At 42.0% G+C, this 20,616-nt stretch overlaps 1 protein-coding gene across 1 annotated transcript in view; it reads left to right on the top strand.

The window, feature by feature from the left end:
• Nucleotides 1-20,616, top strand: part of FURIN (furin, paired basic amino acid cleaving enzyme) — a 155,031-nt gene that overhangs the window by 117,775 nt on the left and 16,640 nt on the right. The window contains exons 8-15 of the mRNA XM_075273383.1: nucleotides 332-504; nucleotides 918-1,130; nucleotides 3,483-3,583; nucleotides 5,149-5,252; nucleotides 6,782-6,899; nucleotides 9,222-9,401; nucleotides 11,035-11,159; nucleotides 15,233-15,349. Of these exons, the coding sequence (XP_075129484.1) occupies nucleotides 332-504; nucleotides 918-1,130; nucleotides 3,483-3,583; nucleotides 5,149-5,252; nucleotides 6,782-6,899; nucleotides 9,222-9,401; nucleotides 11,035-11,159; nucleotides 15,233-15,349 (1,131 nt within the window). The remainder of the gene's footprint in view (nucleotides 1-331; nucleotides 505-917; nucleotides 1,131-3,482; nucleotides 3,584-5,148; nucleotides 5,253-6,781; nucleotides 6,900-9,221; nucleotides 9,402-11,034; nucleotides 11,160-15,232; nucleotides 15,350-20,616) is intronic.

The raw sequence follows: 20,616 nt of genomic DNA, 5'->3' as shown, positions 1-20,616 counted from the left end.
GCATGCTTCTTGTGTACTTTTCTCTTTTTTGCATATGAGTAAATCAAGGATTTTCATGAAAATGGAGCTCCAAAGTGAAAAACAGCCATATTTGGTCATTGTAGTATAGCCTCTATAAACCAGTTTACTGCTGACAGACTCCCTTTTACTAAATCTACCCCAAATGTGTAAAATTGTTATGGCGAGGTTTGTTCCTTGACTTTGCTGGGGACTGATTTCATATATGCTACACAAGCTGATGTGATAATGTGTAGACTCTTACGTGTGAAGGTTCATAAGTGTGGATAATAGTTTTACACAATGACACTATTTTTTTTTTTTTGTACTGTAGGTGTTCGGATGTTGGATGGTGAAGTTACTGATGCAGTTGAAGCCAGATCTCTAGGGCTAAACCCCAACCACGTTCACATCTACAGTGCCAGTTGGGGACCAGAAGATGATGGCAAAACTGTGGATGGTCCGGCTCATCTTGCCGAAGAAGCCTTCTTTCGAGGTGTGAACCAGGTATGTATTATCTTAATGTTTAAACTTTTCATGTTCCTTTTTATACACCGAAATACTGAACAAGTCAATAACTTATCAATAGTGGATCTCCTCCATATTTATAACAGAAGTGTTGTATTTTCTTGTTCAGATTTGTTCTTGTTCTTGTAACTGTCAGATATTCAGAGCTTGACGTGTTGCCTTTTATTGTTATCTTGCCTTTGACAATAATGATCTTCATTAAAATGACTCAGGAAAAACATGGTTTAGGATCTGTTAAAGAAAAATTGTGAAACTTGTGTTCCAGTTATACCTGATGACTAATGATTCTACCTGCATTTGTATCATCAGAATTGGCAATGATTTTAGTTCTTCAGCAGTAAGTTAGCAACGTCTTTTACTAGCATTATAAATTTCTTCTTATTTTCTTGCAGGGGCGTAATGGTTTGGGCTCTATATATGTATGGGCATCTGGGAATGGTGGGAAAGAACAAGACAGCTGCAATTGTGATGGATACACAAACAGCATCTATACGTTGTCTATTAGCAGCACCACCCAGCTTGGCAATGTACCGTGGTACAGTGAGGCTTGCTCCTCTACGCTGGCAACCACATACAGCAGTGGCAACCAGAATGAAAAGCAGATTGTGAGTATTGTATTGTGTCATTTCTCAATTTACAGTGCAATGACAGTAACTCTTTCCTTCTTCTCTTCTGGCTTATCTTAGATTTATGCTGCTTGTAATGTCATTAGCTGGGGTCACTGTTATTAATTGATCTTCAAAGCTGACCTCGATTCTATTAAGTCAAATGTGAATCCGGTTATATGATAACTGTTTATAAAAATCATAATGATCCTAGGTCTTGTGAAATGAAAGTCATAAAGCCAGTGTTAACCGAGCCATATCCTCATGTAAAAAATGAGACTAACCTCTCAAAGTATTGGTGACTCTTAAAAATTCCATATGTCCTTTTAGGAATAGCATATAAGGTTTGGATTAATGGGGTTTTCCAGGCTAAACTGTATGACCTATCCTAAGAATAGGTAATAAACATCAGATTGGGGGTTAAGGGGCTGACACCCTCACCGATCAGCTACAGCAAACATCTACCAAGCAAGCGCCTAGTTCAGGTTCCTGCGTATCAGCTCTCAGTCAGTGGGAAGTGATCTGCCATAACCTGGTTTGGCCTCGCCACCGAGAACAGTGGTCTGCTTCCTACTACATTCTCTGTGTATCCGCTGCTGAGATCAAGCTGATCGGTGGGTGTTCTGGATGTCAGGCCGATCTGATATTGAGTACCTGTTCTTCACGTAGGCCCTTTAATATATGAAGGTACCTCTGACCAGAGGACTTGCAGTGCCGCAGAGAATTTGAACATTTGCATAACAGCTGAATGCCAAGGATTCATTAAAGAAATTACATAATATCAGGCTGCTTAGTTTAGGATTGTTACTTATAATAATTGTTATCCTTATAATAAAAAGACGCTTGCATGTACTTGCACAACATAGATGATGTGGGCTGGATAGTCCTGGACCATATCCATTCCCTGGCTGTTACAAAGTGTGTTCCTTTCTGTTTGCCTTTTGGCTTACATTGCTTTTTTAACGTTACAACATATAGCTTGAACAAAGAGTGTTTGTTTTCTCTCTGGCCCCATGCCATGACATTTCGGGAAAAGCTAAGGGTGGTCAGTGTAATATTTTTTTAACACGTGTTTGAAGTTGATAACTGGTTTTGAGGACATTAGGCACGAGGAAGTTGTGTACATGTTGGTTTGCTTGATCCAATCTTATTTTCTGACCATTTTTATACAGGGTTTAAAGGGGTTTTGTAATGTTTTTAGAGCTCATCACTTATCCAAAGAATAGGTGATAAGTGTCTGACTGGAGAGCTGACCTGTGGGGTCCCCCACTTTTCGGAACTGGGTCCCTTATACCCCCATGTGATACCCCCATGTGATACCCTCATGGATAGTGTCAAAATCGGGACCAAAATATGCCTATCGCGACTGTCAGTCGTGGCTTCCCGCTCCAGAGTAGGCCCAAAATGAATGAGCCTAGTCCGGAGGGTGGGCCACAGCCAAACCACAGCGTTTACGCCACATGAGACTTTAGCCTTAAGCAACTTTGTTTTCCGCAACCATGAAGATACATTCTCTCAAACAATCCCTGCATAAAGCGGTCAAGCACTCCCCCCAACCCCTTCTCAAAAAGACTTTTTTAATAAAGATATTTTTGCTGTGATGATTTTTAATTTTAGATACATTTGGGAAATAAAACAATGGAGTCACTGAATATCAATGAATTGCTCTTCTTGGTGTTTGGAGAGATTCAATGGTGATGACTGCATGTAAAAACCGCTATATTGTAATTCAAGGCAGTCTGCAAATTTCCAGTAGGTTTCTGACTTCACACTTTTGTGAATTGGGACATGGAGAGGTACAGCATGGTTTATAGATTCCACATGTGGTCACGTGATGACTTTAGCTGCCATTGCTCCTATGACACCCAAAGCAATTGTAATTATATATGTAACTCTCCAAGCTCAGCATCACATTAAACTAGATTCATTTAATTTTTTGTAGCCATTTGTACTTATTTTTTTATTAATATATCAGAGCATTTCTGTCTTGTTTGTTGGTTCTGCTGTTTCCATTTTGCACTACTCAGAAGCAACTTATCCAGACAAGTGATAGTCTATCCGGTGGTGTTATATACATATAATAATGTCACAGACCACATAATACAAATAATACATCACAATATATAGCTGCTATTGACATGCCAGTGATTAATGATTGACATTAGTTGTAGTATTGTAGATATCAGGATGGAGAAAAACAAATTCATCAATCCTGGAGGGAAACCCATAGCCTTGCATTTAGCTAGATCACTTGATGCCTGGAGATGGCACTTTTAGTCTGTAGGCCAGCAGCTGTTGATCGTGCTGTGATCTTGAACAATGTTTTCTCATTCAGATTTCTTATTCCTTCAGGTAACAACTGATTTAAGACAGAAATGTACAGACACTCACACTGGGACATCTGCTTCAGCACCCCTGGCTGCAGGAATCATTGCTCTTGCGCTGGAGGCAAAGTACGTATTAGTTTGGGACCATTTTGTATAGGCGGCCATAGCATGTTGCAACCTTACCATTTGTTTCACAGTTGGGTTTTCAGGATATAACAAAGCACGTAGTCATACACCGACAGTAAAGTTCTAAATTCAGAGCAACCTCTCTAACACTTACCTTTTTGAGAAAACCACCCATTTAACAACACCATTAGTCTCCCTATGCTTTATAGATATCAGCCACTTCTTCGACAAGACCATTTCTCTGGAAGACCAATTTTCAATGCGGTTTTTGGCTGAGGCCTCGTGCAGATTTTGCTGTATTTTTTGTTGCAGGTTTTACTTTTAGTTTTCTGAGCCAAAGTCACATGTGAAATAATTTGTGAGTGTAAGTCCTTCCTTTATATTTCCCCTTCCTCTCTGAGGCCAATATTGGCTTTGGCTCAAAAAACTACAGAAAACCTGTAATAAAAAAAATACAGCTGTTCTGCAACATGTGGGCTCTGCCCTGGGCGGTAATCTCCGAGGTTTCACTGTATAAGCCGAACAAAGGTGACAACAAATGGAGGTGGTGAGGATGAGCAAAAACAAAATGGTACCTTTCCAAAATGTTGTAATAACCAAGCATAGTGTCTGGTACTCCTGCTGGGTTTGATTTCATACAAAAAAAACTGTTATTGCTTTTTGCATCAGTTTAGCTTCCTTATACTATATTCACCTCTCCAATTTTGTTTCTCTATTCTGATACAGTGCCCAAAAAGAAAGCAAGTGCAGCGTCAGGTTGTCAGGTGCTGTACACCAACAGCAATGAACCACATTGAGTCTAATGCTGTTTGTTGGGTTTCTATTACCGTGTGCTTCCCTCATTACCCAACAAAATAGCATTCTCTACTCTTTTTATTATTATTTTTTTCCCTGCAGTTTTTTTTTTTGACTGAATATGCGATGTAGCCCCTAACAAACTGATGCAGGTGTAAACCTAAACCTTGCATCCAACTGAACAGCTATCCTGTGGCGTATACTAGCTTTATTCTTTAAAAAAAAAAAAAAAAGTTTTCCACTTATATTTTTTCCTAAATTTATCCACCTGCCAGCAACAATTGTTTGTTTGTACTTCCGGGCTCCGATGATCCTTCTCGTTGTTCTATATTTTTGCACTCTGTAACGACATTGACGTATTTGGGAGAACTTGATGGGTGTTAATTTATGGTTGCTGATACCAGCTTTCCGTGTACGGCGATGATCACATCAGGTTTTTCACTCTTAGATTTAGTAATATAGTTAGAAAATGTATTTTGGAGTCCTTTGGGAATAAGAGGTTAAATATTTTAAGTGTCTGTCAGGCGTCCTGACTATTATAAATCTGACAGATAAAGAGCGGCTTATTATACAGAGAGCACCACTGTTTCCATGGCAACACAATGATTACTGTCACTTACAAAATATGGAGTTGCAAACAAGTTTCACACATACAAGTGGCTGTCCAGGGGAGCGGCTTTAGTCGTGTGTGGCTATCTAAAGGCCAATGATCCAGCAGCATTGTTCTGTTCTGGTTGTCTATGTAATGATCTTTTTCCATCTATTCGCAGTAACAATCTCACGTGGAGAGATATGCAACATCTAGTGGTTCGGACATCAAACCCAGCACATCTTAATGCCAACGACTGGATCACAAATGGAGTTGGAAGGAAAGGTAACCCAAGAAGCCTCAACTGTCGTATTGTACTATTCCTGTCAGGCCTGATTCAGCAGTCTCTATTTCAGATGTAACAACCTAATGTAGGGGTCCTCAAACTTTTAAAACAGGGGGGTCAGTTCACTGTCCCTCAGATCATTAGAGGGCCGAAATATAGTTTAAAAAATTAGGATTAGACGTTCCACAGTAGCTCCGCCACACACACATACACACAGTATTATATGCTCCTCAGTATGCTCCCCCACAGTATTATCTGCTCAGTACGCCCCACACACAGTATCATATGCTCCTCAGTACAACCCCCACTGTATTATATGCTCCTCAGTACACACCCCACCCCCACACACACACACAGTATTATATGCTCCTCAGTACACCCCACACACAGTATTATCTGCTCCTCAGTACGCACCTCCCTCCCTCTTCTGACTGCAGGAGCTGATTACTTACGTGGCCTACACTGACTGCTTTTGGCTCTGTGCATTTGCACATAGAGCTGAAAGCAGAAATCACTCACTAACTGGGAAACCTGTACTGGATTCCCCATTAGTGAGCAATAGGTGCGCCCCTGCCAGCGGGCCGCAAAAATTTCCTTGGCCCGCGGGCCGTAGTTTGAGCACCCCTGGCCTAATGCTTAGTTGTTCAGTTTAATAGAACTGCAGTGGGACTTGCATCTGGAACAAGGATTGTAAAGCCAAAGTACAATACAGTAATGTGAATGAGGCTTAAGATAATAATGATAAACATTTATCACCTATTCACTGGAAAGGTGTAAGTTACTGGCACTGTTCTACCTCTCCTGAGAAGTAGGGTTGCGTGTCTGATGTCCTCTTGAATGCATCTCCTGCAGTGAGGAGTGACAGTCTACCATGAGTCCTGTGACACCATTGTCCGTCCCATAGACTTTTAAATGGAATGTGCATGTTAAACTGTGCTCCATACAATCTATTCCTATGGCCTGCTTCACATCTGTGTTCGGTATTCGTTCAAGGAGTCTGCTGAGGCCTCACAAAAGTTGTACATCCAGGAGTCACTGTGGCTCTAGAGCCGTAGGTCCCTCACCTATTGAGTAAAGCTTCAAGTTCCTGTAATGCACCAATATATTGAGGTGTAATATTGCAGAGTTGTCCTTTATTAGGAGAAGTAGAAATTTTTAGCAGAAAGAAGCCCTCCAAATTTCTAAGGCCATTGTTTTACCTTATTGAACTAGCAGCTGATGCATAAAATGTCCGGAGTGATTGACAAGCTATTTTTTACAGTGTCCTTTTTTGTTAACAAATGTGTTTGAATATGTTCTCATAGGGTGTAATGTGTTTATCTGCTCTTTTCTGTATTCATGCAGCATGAAATTATTACCTGAGCCCTGTGCGCTGGTGCAGTCACCTCAGGATAATGTACATGCTAGAACTAGTTTTGTAAGACTTACTATTACACAGTGCTGGGCATTTTCACAGACGCTGCTTGTTTTCTTGTCTCACTTTTCAGCATATTTGCTTTTTAACATTTGATGTGTTTCTGTGTTACAGTCAGCCATTCTTTCGGCTACGGACTGCTAGATGCCGGTGCTATGGTTGCTTTGGCTAAAAACTGGACCACCGTTGGACCCCAGAGAAAATGTGTCATTAACATTCTGACAGAACCCAAGTGAGTAATGCAGATTTCAATCCTGTTTCTTTCGTGCCATCTGGACATACAGAAGGAATGGTTAGCTGTAATGGCATTGTTACAGAATTGAAATGTGTATACTGAATAATGCTCGTACTGCTTGTTCGCATGCTGTGGATGACTCAGGAGGAGATTTGCAATTATATAAAATAATTCTATCAGTAATTTCCTACACTTCAGATGACTGGGGAAGCCCTGATGGAAAATTCTTATCTTGGAGGATCCCTACAACTGCTGCAGTTGCTTTCTTCAAGGCACTACTTAAGCATGTTCCAAGTAATTCCTAAGTGCCTTGGAACTTTAATGGGAAGTAATATAAGTCCTCTTCCCTGGGTCTGCTCGCCATCCATTTTATTAATGCAGTTTGGACACTGCACGCCTCCTCCCCAAAAACAGCTCTTGTCACTTTAAAATTTTAGTAATGTGCCGCAGCATAAAAATTGGCATTAAAACAATGCAGCGCTTTTAAGCATAGCTGTATTAATTTATGGTGTGTTTCAAAAGATAAATTATCCAGTGAATAAAATGAGTTTATTGTGAGCCATGGAACCGTGCCTGCAACCACAACGATTTATGACCTAAATTTGTTGTCTTCTGCATCTCGGGACTCCAGCACATTTTGTGTCGGCCTGTACAACTGCGTTCCAAATTGCACAGGAGTCTTGTTCATGCACACTGGCCCCTGTTTTATGAGGTCAGCATAATCTCCTTGCGATGGCGTGTGAGTCATTTTCCGCATGCGGCGCTGCAGACTATACCTTAATTACTGCAGCCACGACTAGAGCCAGTGTATGGGGCGCAGGGTGGAAGTGTCACCACTGGTCGTCTGATTGTGCGTATTGTGTTCCGCTCTCAGATCGTCGTGCCAATTAGAAGTAAACTGCGAGACATCAATTAAAATAAATGGTCTGCAAGCTGTACTATTGCTCTCAAGTACTTGGCTGGAGTGTAGCTGGGAATTAAAGGAAGGCTATTACCATTAATGTTACTAAATCATATTCTTTAGAGAACTATTGAACTGATCAGAATAGCATCTTCAGTCTTTATCTAGTTTACGAGATGATAAAAAGGTATCCTGTGGTTACATCATCAGGTGCCGGAATCTGACTTTTTTTTTTCTTTAGAGATCAAAAGCAATGAATAAAATAAAATGTGCCACTACCATCTCCCACAAGCCCTGCTTAGATGGCAATACTGGGAAGATCTGACCTTTTAGATGATGAAGTTCTGATGTACCTACTCTTTACTGCAATGAGTTCATCAAGTGAACAAGACTCTCATTCTTTGGCATTTCCCAGAAAGGAGAATATATCATTTTGTAGTTTCTGTGAAGAACACATGTAAATGGATACAGCTCCTGCTGTTATTGCTAACACTACTCTTCACTAAGATATAAATGCTCAGTCAGTCCTGGGAACAGACTGCGTATTACCTGGATTTGGCTCTTTGGGGGATTTAGACACACAAACTATTCACACCTCACTGGGTCAAAGCCAGGGGCTCAATGAGGCTTCTGTGCAACTGAGCATGAATGAAGCCTTGCAGGGGGAAACAGCTGCCGCACTATCTCCTGCACTGCTTGTGCTTAGGGTTAAGTTGACTGATTCCAATAACCTTTTTAGTTTTTCTCCCATCTGTTCCTGGACATATCCGCAACAGATATATGTTTCCTCCAGGGCCACAGGAATGTTCCCTTTGTTCCCTGAAACCTGGTACCTTTGCATATTTACTTCTGAACTGCTTTGTAATACAGGAGAATATATTGCTTTCTATCTTTGCCCATAGCCATGTATTTTTTTATTGTAAAAGATAGATGTTGCGCTATTATCTGAAACAATGAACAGTGGGATGTGGTTGGAACACCTGGTTCATTGGCAGGTATTCTGTTCTGCTGTCTGTGCCCCAACCACATTCTGGCAAAGTAGGGAAGGCATTGGCACCAGCGGCGCCTACATTGGCAAATCAGTAGTGTGCTGTATCATTCTGTCCGCTATTGTATGTTGTGTGTATTGATTGGTCTCTTTGTCTGGAGATGAATTGGTACCCAGAAGGGAGGATAGACCTCTGACATGTAATTGTAATTATACATTTTTCTCATGTGTGCTTGCTCATTCAGCCGAGTATTTTTTTTAACATCTTACTATGTTCCAAAGCCATATTGCAATTGTTTTAAGATCCATTGTTTAAGGCTCCCAGTTAATGAGCGACTGTGATGGCAAGTGACCTAAATAATTCACATTCTTATTCGTTTGCCAAACATGATCGCTAATTGGCATAACTAAACGTTGTTCTGATTCCTAGGGACATAGGGAAGCGATTGGAAGTCAGGCGAAAAGTGGAGCCCTGCAACGGGATGTCCAATTACATCAGCACTTTAGAGCATGTTCAAGCCAGGCTAACCATGTCCTACAATCGAAGAGGAGACCTCGCCATGTATCTGACAAGTCCTATGGGCACCCGCTCCTGTCTGCTGGCGCCTAGGTAACCACATTGTGGAAGCAAGATATTGTTATCTGACAGGCTGCATTTCTCAACATATTGAAAAACTGAATTCTTCTTTTATATTTATCTTCTATTGACACTGACCTGTCTTATGTGATTCACACTAACTGATTTTTCTGCCAGATTACAAGTTTGTAACTATTGAAATTTATATAAAGCTTTGTGTTTGTCAGTTTTGTTCAGACACTTGTAGAAGGGATCGGTCACTTCGATATTACATATTAACTAGGAAAGCCCAGTGTTAAAATGCATAAAACCGTGGAAGGTGTAATCATATTTTTTTGTTAAATGGGTTGACCAACAATCAGATTTGCAAAATCAAAGCCAAAAACAAGTAAATTCCCTGAAATACTTAGTTGCCTATGCAAGTAATTTTTTACTTGCCAAGGCATGTTTTTTTATTTTATATATCATTGAATAAGGTCCAGACCCACTATACCTTTTTCAAGGTTTGAGACAGGTCTACAACCTACCAACCCTAGCAGGCTCCTATATAGGACTGTTGTCTGTATCAATAAAAAAGACTTGAGTTCATGCTGCTGAACCTATTATTCTGGAGTACTGATCCGTAAGAAGGTAAATAGCCAATGGCCATCAGGCAAAAGCCAATTTTTCTCATCTTAGTGGAATTCAATTTCTTCCAAATTCCAAATAGGTCATTGAGCCATATGTTTATTGAGTGGCATATCTCCAGTAATCCTATATTATTGTTATACTCAAGAAATACTTCCAAGCTCTTCCACCATCACATTATAGTCCATAGTGAGAGCAGAGACAATGTGACTGTGAAGGGCTGGAACTCACACTCTTTTCTGTACCCACTCCAGTTTACATGAGACTTTGTTGATCACAAAACGGCAAAAATAATACTTGGTCTTTAGAAAATAAAAAGCATATTACTAAGTAATAAAAAAAAAAAAAAAAAAAAAAAAAAAATCAGTGCTTATTAGTTTTTTTTTTTTTTCCCCCAAAGTAGTTAATCCATCTATTGTATACACGTGATTATTCGAGTTATACACTGTGAATTTTGCATAAGAGGTAAAACAAAGGTTGTGGGTTTCTGGCAAGCAGGGGAAGTGTAGGTTCTATAGATATTTCCTTAGATTAGTAGATGTCATTGTGAAGCTGAGAAACATGACAGTTCATAAAAATACCTAACTAGTTTAATGTCCTGTTCTAGGTAAATTTCCCTCTTCTCAATTTGGTTTGGTAATATCTGCTGGGATAACAGTGTGGTTGGCGGGTCTTGTAGTCCTGAACCATTTTAGGTGGCGTTGGAAAAAAGTTTCCGACTCCAGCTTCAAAATAATACTAGGAGCTTTACTGTTTCTGACTGACCATAGCTGTCAGCCATTTATCAAGAAGTTGGAGCAGGAATTGGAGTTGGGCTGTGGTAAAATAGGAGTTGGTGTTTTGACCGACCAGAGCCCTGGTGGTTAGTATGTCCTATCGCTCCCTTGGGAACATAGTCCATAGCTCATGGGCAAATTCTTAGAACTGGGGCTTTCAGTGATATCATGGTTTCTATATTGCCTTGTGAGAATTATATAATTATAATTTTGTGTCCGGGGTAAAGACATTGATTTGTTGATCTTTGGTATTCCTACATCAGGCCTCCCGATTTCTCTGGTGATGGTTTCAATGACTGGGCTTTCATGACCACACATTCTTGGGATGAGGACCCTGCAGGAGAGTGGGTACTGGAGATTGAAAATGCAAGTGGCAACAATAACTATGGTAAGTGTTTCCACTAAAAAAAAAAACCTGTGTTTTTCCCCTCAACCACTTGCTTTGACCTTAATGAGTAAGGACAGTATTGAGCCATCTTTGTGCCAGTTTTGTGAATATCTATAACATACAGTCCAGTAAAGAAGGTTTTTAGGCACAAACCTTCAGCATGTAGCAGTGGGGACTGTAGCAGAAAATGGAAAGAGACCACTAAAACTTTTTGTATACCCTCCTACTTTTGGCCTCTCACACCTTGTGTCCCACGTCATGTTATGCTTAATAAAAATATATAAATAAAATTAAAAAACTCTTTGAACCTGTGCTCTTTTCCAGAGGGTTAATATGTTTCACACCCTTTGCACTATCAGCATGCATGGAACAAATTTCCTAAAGGTTTTATTCTGAACTTGAAATATCCTTAATATTAATGTTTCAGCTTCTTGATGATTCTAGGGCAGTGCCCCCTGCTCAAAAACATAAAGCAAATGTTTCCAAAAAAATGACATCCCTTTGGTAAGTACATGGCAGGTTGTCAGCGCTTCTCAGTGCGATTACATGCACGCACCAGAGATAAACTGTCAGCTTTAGCCATTTGCATAGAATGAAATTTTGTAGGCTGCAGATCTTAAACTGTTGATGCACAGATGATAGATTTTCTAGGAATATGAAAAAATTGAGGCTGATGGTTCAAATATGAATCTTTCCAGATGTCACTTACAGATGTTTTACATAACCTTTATTCAAAGAGGATTTCCAGCTAAAATGTATTTATACAGGTTCAATCTACATCCTGATATAAATACAGCATTAGTGGTGAAAGCTAGAAACATCAGATCAAGGGGATAGAGGCTTAAAGAGAGTCAATGGCAGGCTTGCATTTGATGTGACTGTCTAGTAGGCTTACATTATATTAGAAAGTGAAAATTTAAATTATATCAGACTTCTCTTGTGGTTACCATTGTCTTCTGGAACGCCATCCTTCATTCCATTTGCCACGTTCCAGACCTATAAATGCTAACTGGAATCTTGCAGTACTTCTCTCAACAAATACAGAAACTGGTCTAGAGAGTCCTTCGCTAGGTACTCAAACACCAACTCCACCTGATACGCCCAGCCCACCTTCATCTTCCATCTACTGCCTATTTTTATTCATTGTAAGCATGTATGAATAGAGTTTATACCTAAAAGATCTTATTACTGTTTCACTTGTCATAACAAATACTAAATACAGTGTCGTACAACACCCAATGTTATGCTATGTGAAGCACTACCGAAGTTGATGCCACTATTTAAGTAAATATTAAATGGTTGCTCGGTATATTATTCAACTTCTAATGGCTCAGAATGGGAATCATAACATAGAAAAGGCACTGACTTGTCTTAGCCAGTGATTGAGGTAGTCTAAGACACGCCTCCTGGTTCCTGATTGGTCCAGGTTGCTGCTTCCTGTCTCCCTCTGCCTCTTCCTATTGGATGTTGTACATAACAGGTGTCTTTGACAAGCTCACTGGGATGTTACAAAATGGAGTGCATAGTTAATAAACTATTGAGAATATTATCCAAGCTATTGCTGCACATACAGTATACTACTGAGGAAAAGGAGTCTTAGAAAGGGGGATCCTGGGCAGTCTCTTTAATTGATATTCTTTTCTTCAGTCCTTGGTTGACTTGAAGTATTCTCTCTAGATACCCTACATTAAATGCAGTCCTATTAGTTGGATCTCTTAATAAAAAATTTACTTCATTGTAAAGATGCGCTCTGTCGTCATATGACGGTATGTTAATTTTGAATACACTGTAGGGTATATTTTATATGCATCTGTGTTTTTGCCTGCCTACTATCTCCAGTCTAATTGATCCTGGCATTTGGCAATGCAGTTAATTTACCTTATCAACGCTCAGCGCTGAATTTCAGTGACGTAGGCCTGTCTCTCTCCCTCTGTGTGCTGTGTTTGTGTATTCACGGTGCGTTGGCAAGATAAGAAAAAATAGGTTATTTATTTACTACATTTTGTCAGTCGTATGATGGATTGAAACCACTCGATTTGACTTGTTACATTAGGCAACCCAGCACGTGGAACCAAGTGTGGAGAGGGGGAACGTGAGCGTGGGGATCGGCAAGTTGTTATCACACAGACACAGATGGGTTACCTAGTACACAGCTCCAGTTAGCTGCTTAATATTCACATGCAGAGTCCTGTCTGCTCACCAGACTCTTCCCTACACCTGAATAAGAGGATTGTTAGTGACAGGAGCTGTGGTTCTGCCTCTATACCCAGCAGAATACAGACATGCCAGTGTGCTGTGAGCTGTCATCCCACTCTCCATAAAATATCATCTAGTTTACTGCTTACTCTGTGACTCATCACTGCCCTGCCGGAGACTGGAGCTGCCAATCAGCGGCCCACAAGAAATATCAGCGATCACTGTACTTTCCCGTCTAGGAACAGGCAGTATTGTATTTGTGCCAATTGTCTTTTACCCGCTCTACAGATTTTGTCATTCCTGTCATTTTAATACAGTATGTAAGTTTGGACCGAAACATTTGGAAGGAAAGGGGGAAAATCTCAAAATACTGTCATAGCTCTGTAACTTTATTTTACTTTTAGTTGTTAAATATTGTTGTTCTACCATTTCTAATTTATACCTTGGCAAATGGGTGCACCTTTGCAACCCCTCATAGGGGCTGTAACCCTAGCCAGCTCTCCCAGACTACTGAAATCTGGTTAACCATACTTGTACAGCATATGCTATCCAAGGGATAAAATCAGTGGCATACCCACAGAGATTAAAGCGTACCTCCAGTCATACACATGTTTCTATAAATGATTAATACAAGTAAAATTAGAAACTTTGTAATATATCCTATTAAAGAAATCTGTTTTCTTCTTCACTTTCATATTAGTCTATGAAGAGAGGATGGAGATAGAAAAGACACTCAAATAATTGCTGTTATTCCTTGTTTTATTTAACACTTCTAAGTTGTAGATAACAGGCTATGAGAGCACTAAGTAAACAATAAATTAATGAACCAGAGGGTAGGAGAATCTCCACCCACCCACCAGAGATTTGGATGTGTGAGGATGAATACAGTAGACAGATATAATGGAAACAAGCAGTCAGACTGAAGATAAGGAGCAGGAGAACAGCTTAGTAAGTAATGTAAGGAAAAGAACTCTTTAAAAGATATTACAATATCTTTTCTCCTGTATTATTCATCCATGAAAAGTTGTTTATAGCTGGAAGTACAATTTAACCTTTCAATTCTGTTAATAAAAAAAAAAAAACTGCATTTAGGGCGTCTCTTGCTATGACAGTATTGTAAAATCAACAGCAGACCCGTCGCTGATGGCACATGTAACTAATGGACCTGTGCTCCACAATTGTATTCAGCTTGATCTGTGCCCTAAGGACAGAGTTAAAATCAGGACCTGCCACGTGCAACAGTCGCACAGAACCTGAAATCCAGGATTCAGAAATCCAGGCTGCTTGATTCAGATTGGCTGAGGGGGCCCCCGCTACTGTAAGGCCCAGTAGAGGTGTGCAGTTTCTTATGGTTAATATGATACTGAACATATGTCTTTTTGCAGGCCCTATTCAAAGAAATGAAGTGGTTGCAGAAATAGTGAATTATCTCTTGTTTCTGGTAGCCAGATAATATGGAATTCTATTACTGTGAGTTTAGTATGGACTTACATGTGTGAAGTCCCTCAGTATTATACGGTCTACAATAGGGTGGAAAGTATCCTGAAGCCTTTGTTACACTAATAATGAACTTGCGTCAGCAAAAATATCATTGATGTCTTATTATGACAAGTCACGGTAGGAATCCTCGATTTACATAGATAATCCGATACTGCAATAAAGGTGTACTGTATTCACAACCGTCACTTACTGAATGTCAGGTATATCCTGGATTTCACGGGTCGCTGCTCTAATGTCAAGCACTATGAAATAATTAAAGGCTTGTTCCATAATGGATGTGGATTGAGCAGCTTTTGTTTCATATTATGAGATAAATGTGTGATTGTCTGAGGTTATAATTATTATAAGATTTAATCCTGGCTTTTCATTTTTCTTAGGAACACTGACGCAGTTTGTCCTGGTATTGTATGGTACAGCCTCCAATCCTCCAAGTATTTCCAACCAGGTTGATGGTGGTGGGTGTAGAACCGTTGCATCAGGCCAGTCCTGTGTTGGTAGGTATTTGATCGGGATTTGTGCAGGGCAGAGAGAACTAGATACAGTAAACTATGCTGTATGTTCACAATAAAGTTAAAGTACTTGACAGCTTCTGTCTAAAATGTGGGACTTAGAAAGACAACTTTTGGATTTTCTGCTATTTGTGACATTAATGCATTTTTGTAATATACTTCATTAACAGACTTCCTATGGAATCCTGCACTGAAATTTACTACTTTCCCTTCTGTATTTCCCTTTCCTCTCTCTTCTGATCTGAAATCTGTAGAGTGTTTGCAGATGGCATGCTCTTATATAATGCAGGAAGCTGAGGCTGGAGGGGGCACTTCAAACTGTTATATTTCTGGAAATGGTCATCTTGGTGTCATATGACAGAACTTTTATGATGTTTGAGATATAACGGTCTTAAGTTGCCCATTTACCAAAGTTGTGTTTAATGTTTTTCTTTTTCCTCTGTATTCTACAATCGTGGGCATTTCAGTGGAATACAGATGGAATATTTTCTCATGCTGAAAATTCCTGACCAATCCCTTTAACTATTTAATTCAACAGGATGGCTCCACTCTCCATGACAAGGACTTAGTATGGTTCTAAGTTTTTTCTTTTCATTATCTCTAATTTACTTCCCTGGTAGGAGGAACATAGTCTAATTCCTAATCTCTAAGTCTTCTATTTTACAATAACATTATTATTCTCTAAATTATAATGGTAAGTCCAATGGAAAGTCCACTTATAGCATAGAGAACGGATAGCATTAAGGAGAAATTGTCGTCTTACATACAGTTGTAAATATGTTGATTAAATTCATATTCTTGGGAATGCCACTTTAGTGTGTGTGTGGGGGGAGGGGGGGAGGTGTTGTTATGTTTCCAAGTAGAGTTGTACGTTGTACAAGGTATTGGGCATAGCTGGACTATGGCATTATTATTTCTTATTTTATTCTCACCACTGACTTAGCCATACTGTCTGCCATGTTCACTGCACCGATCGGTTTATTTCTCATCTGTAAAAGCAACAATTTGCCAGGTGAAATTATCCGGTTATTGCTCTGCATAATGATAGATATTAAGATCACACAGATGCAGTCTGTTTCATCAGTGTACTGGATGAGCAGAGGGTTAACCCCTCTGAAGGTGGGACTTCACGTCTCTGACATTTAGTGTTTAAGGTCTCTAGCAGGTCTGTGTATACTTAACCAGTAGAGATGAGCGAACACTAAAATGTTCGAGGTTCGAAATTCGATTCGAACAGCCGCTCAATGTTCGTGTGTTCGAACGGGTTTCGAACCCCATTATAGTCTATGGGGAACAGATACTCGTTAAGGGGGAAACCCAAATCCGTGTCTGGAGGGTCACCAAGTCCACTATGACACCCCAGGAAATGATGCCAACACCTCTGGAATGACACTGGGACAGCAGGGGAAGCATGTCTGGGGGCATCTAACACACCAAAGACCCTCTATTACCCCAACATCACAGCCTAACAACTACACACTTTACACACTCAATACCACCTCTCTGACAGTAGGAAAACACCTTGAAACATGTGTATTTGGCACTTGCAGTGAGGAGAGCTTGTCACCAGCAGTGAATTTGGCCCTTGTAGTAAGTTGAGGTTGGCACCAACATTTGTTTTGAAAATCAGGGTGGATTGAGCCTCTAACCAGCAGAGTTTGGGCAAATTCATGGTGGAGGGAGCCTCTAAAAACCCCAGTTTGGACCAATTCATGGTGGAGGGAGACTCTAAAAACCCCAGTTTGGACCAATTCATGGTGGAGGGAGACTCTAAAAACCCCAGTTTGGACCAATTCATGGTGGAGGGAGCCTCTAAAAACCCCAGTTTGGACCAATTCATGGTGGAGGGAGCCTCTAACCAGCCCAGTTTGGACCAATTAATGGTGGAGGGAGCCTCTAAACAGCCAAGTTTTGGGAAATTCATGGTGGAGGGAGCCTCTAACCAGCCCAGTTTGGACCAATTCATGGTGGAGGGAGCCTCTAAACAGCCCAGTTTGGGCAAATTCATGGTGGAGGGAGCCTCTAACCAGCCCAGTTTGGACCAATTAATGGTGGAGGGAGCCTCTAACCAGCCCAGTTTGGACCAATTAATGGTGGAGGGAGCCTCTAACCACCCCAGTTTGGGCAAATTCATGGTGGAGGGAGCCTCTAACCAGCCCAGTTTGGACCAATTAATGGTGGAGGGAGCCTCTAAACAGCCCAGTTTGGGCAAATTCATGGTGGAGGGAGCCTCTAAACAGCCAAGTTTGGACCAATTAATGGTGGAGGGAGCCTCTAAACAGCCCAGTTTGGGCAAATTCATGGTGGAGGGAGCCTCTAACCAGCCCAGTTTGGACCAATTAATGGTGGAGGGAGCCTCTAAACAGCCAAGTTTTGGGAAATTCATGGTGGAGGGAGCCTCTAACCAGCCCAGTTTGGACCAATTAATGGTGGAGGGAGCCTCTAAAAAACCCAGTTTGGACCAATTCATGGTGGAGGGAGCCTCTAATTAGCCCAGTTTGGACCAATTAATTGTGGAGGGAGCCTCTAACCAGCCCAGTTTGGACCAATTAATGGTGGAGGGAGCCTCTAACCACCCCAGTTTGGACCAATTCATGGTGGAGGGAGCCTCTAACCACCCCAGTTTGGACCAATTCATGGTGGAGGGAGCCTCTAAACAGCCCAGTTTGGGCAAATTCATGGTGGAGGGAGCCTCTAACCAGCCCAGTTTGGACCAATTAATGGTGGAGGGAGCCTCTAAACAGCCCAGTTTGGGCAAATTCATGGTGGAGGGAGCCTCTAACCAGCCCAGTTTGGACCAATTAATGGTGGAGGGAGCCTCTAAACAGCCAAGTTTTGGGAAATTCATGGTGGAGGGAGCCTCTAACCAGCCCAGTTTGGACCAATTAATGGTGGAGGGAGCCTCTAACCACCCCAGTTTGGGCAAATTCATGGTGGAGGGAGCCTCTAACCAGCCCAGTTTGGACCAATTAATGGTGGAGGGAGCCTCTAAACAGCCCAGTTTGGGCAAATTCATGGTGGAGGGAGCCTCTAAACAGCCAAGTTTTGGGAAATTCATGGTGGAGGGAGCCTCTAACCAGCCCAGTTTGGACCAATTCATGGTGGAGGGAGCCTCTAAACAGCCCAGTTTGGGCAAATTCATGGTGGAGGGAGCCTCTAAAAAACCCAGTTTGGACCAATTCATGGTGGAGGGAGCCTCTAATTAGCCCAGTTTGGACCAATTAATTGTGGAGGGAGCCTCTAACCAGCCCAGTTTGGACCAATTAATGGTGGAGGGAGCCTCTAACCACCCCAGTTTGGGCAAATTCATGGTGGAGGGAGCCTCTAACCAGCCCAGTTTGGACCAATTAATGGTGGAGGGAGCCTCTAACCAGCCCAGTTTGGACCAATTAATGGTGGAGGGAGCCTCTAACCACCCCAGTTTGGACCAATTCATGGTGGAGGGAGCCTCTAACCAGCCCAGTTTGGACCAATTCATGGTGGAGGGAGCCTCTAAACAGCCCAGTTTGGGCAAATTCATGGTGGAGGGAGCCTCTAAAAAACCCAGTTTGGACCAATTCATGGTGGAGGGAGCCTCTAATTAGCCCAGTTTGGACCAATTAATTGTGGAGGGAGCCTCTAACCAGCCCAGTTTGGACCAATTAATGGTGGAGGGAGCCTCTAAAAAACCCAGTTTGGACCAATTCATGGTGGAGGGAGCCTCTAAACAGCCCAGTTTGGGCAAATTCATGGTGGAGGGAGCCTCTAACCAGCCCAGTTTGGACCAATTAATGGTGGAGGGAGCCTCTAACCAGCCCAGTTTGGACCAATTAATGGTGGAGGGAGCCTCTAACCACCCCAGTTTGGACCAATTCATGGTGGAGGGAGCCTCTAACCAGCCCAGTTTGGACCAATTCATGGTGGAGGGAGCCTCTAAACAGCCCAGTTTGGGCAAATTCATGGTGGAGGGAGCCTCTAAAAAACCCAGTTTGGACCAATTCATGGTGGAGGGAGCCTCTAATTAGCCCAGTTTGGACCAATTAATTGTGGAGGGAGCCTCTAACCAGCCCAGTTTGGACCAATTAATGGTGGAGGGAGCCTCTAAAAAACCCAGTTTGGACCAATTCATGGTGGAGGGAGCCTCTAAACAGCCCAGTTTGGGCAAATTCATGGTGGAGGGAGCCTCTAACCAGCCCAGTTTGGACCAATTAATGGTGGAGGGAGCCTCTAAACAGCCAAGTTTTGGGAAATTCATGGTGGAGGGAGCCTCTAACCAGCCCAGTTTGGACCAATTAATGGTGGAGGGAGCCTCTAACCAGCCCAGTTTGGACCAATTAATGGTGGAGGGAGCCTCTAACCAGCCCAGTTTGGACCAATTAATGGTGGAGGGAGCCTCTAAACAGCCAAGTTTTGGGAAATTCATGGTGGAGGGAGCCTCTAACCAGCCCAGTTTGGACCAATTCATGGTGGAGGGAGCCTCTAAACAGCCCAGTTTGGGCAAATTCATGGTGGAGGGAGCCTCTAAAAAACCCAGTTTGGACCAATTCATGGTGGAGGGAGCCTCTAATTAGCCCAGTTTGGACCAATTAATTGTGGAGGGAGCCTCTAACCAGCCCAGTTTGGACCAATTAATGGTGGAGGGAGCCTCTAAAAAACCCAGTTTGGACCAATTCATGGTGGAGGGAGCCTCTAAACAGCCCAGTTTGGGCAAATTCATGGTGGAGGGAGCCTCTAACCAGCCCAGTTTGGACCAATTCATGGTGGAGGGAGCCTCTAACCAGCCCAGTTTGGACCAATTAATGGTGGAGGGAGCCTCTAACCACCCCAGTTTGGACCAATTCATGGTGGAGGGAGCCTCTAACCACCCCAGTTTGGACCAATTCATGGTGGAGGGAGCCTCTAAACAGCCCAGTTTGGGCAAATTCATGGTGGAGGGAGCCTCTAACCAGCCCAGTTTGGACCAATTAATGGTGGAGGGAGCCTCTAAACAGCCCAGTTTGGGCAAATTCATGGTGGAGGGAGCCTCTAACCAGCCCAGTTTGGACCAATTAATGGTGGAGGGAGCCTCTAAACAGCCAAGTTTTGGGAAATTCATGGTGGAGGGAGCCTCTAACCAGCCCAGTTTGGACCAATTAATGGTGGAGGGAGCCTCTAACCACCCCAGTTTGGGCAAATTCATGGTGGAGGGAGCCTCTAACCAGCCCAGTTTGGGCAAATTCATGGTGGAGGGAGCCTCTAACCAGCAGAGTTGGGGGAAATCAGGGTGGAGGGAG

This window comes from Leptodactylus fuscus, chromosome 5 (genome assembly GCF_031893055.1).
Source record: "Leptodactylus fuscus isolate aLepFus1 chromosome 5, aLepFus1.hap2, whole genome shotgun sequence".
Lineage (NCBI taxonomy): Eukaryota > Metazoa > Chordata > Amphibia > Anura > Leptodactylidae > Leptodactylus > Leptodactylus fuscus.
Note: the sequence above shows the minus strand (reverse complement) of the source record. Positions and strands in the feature narration are given on the sequence as shown.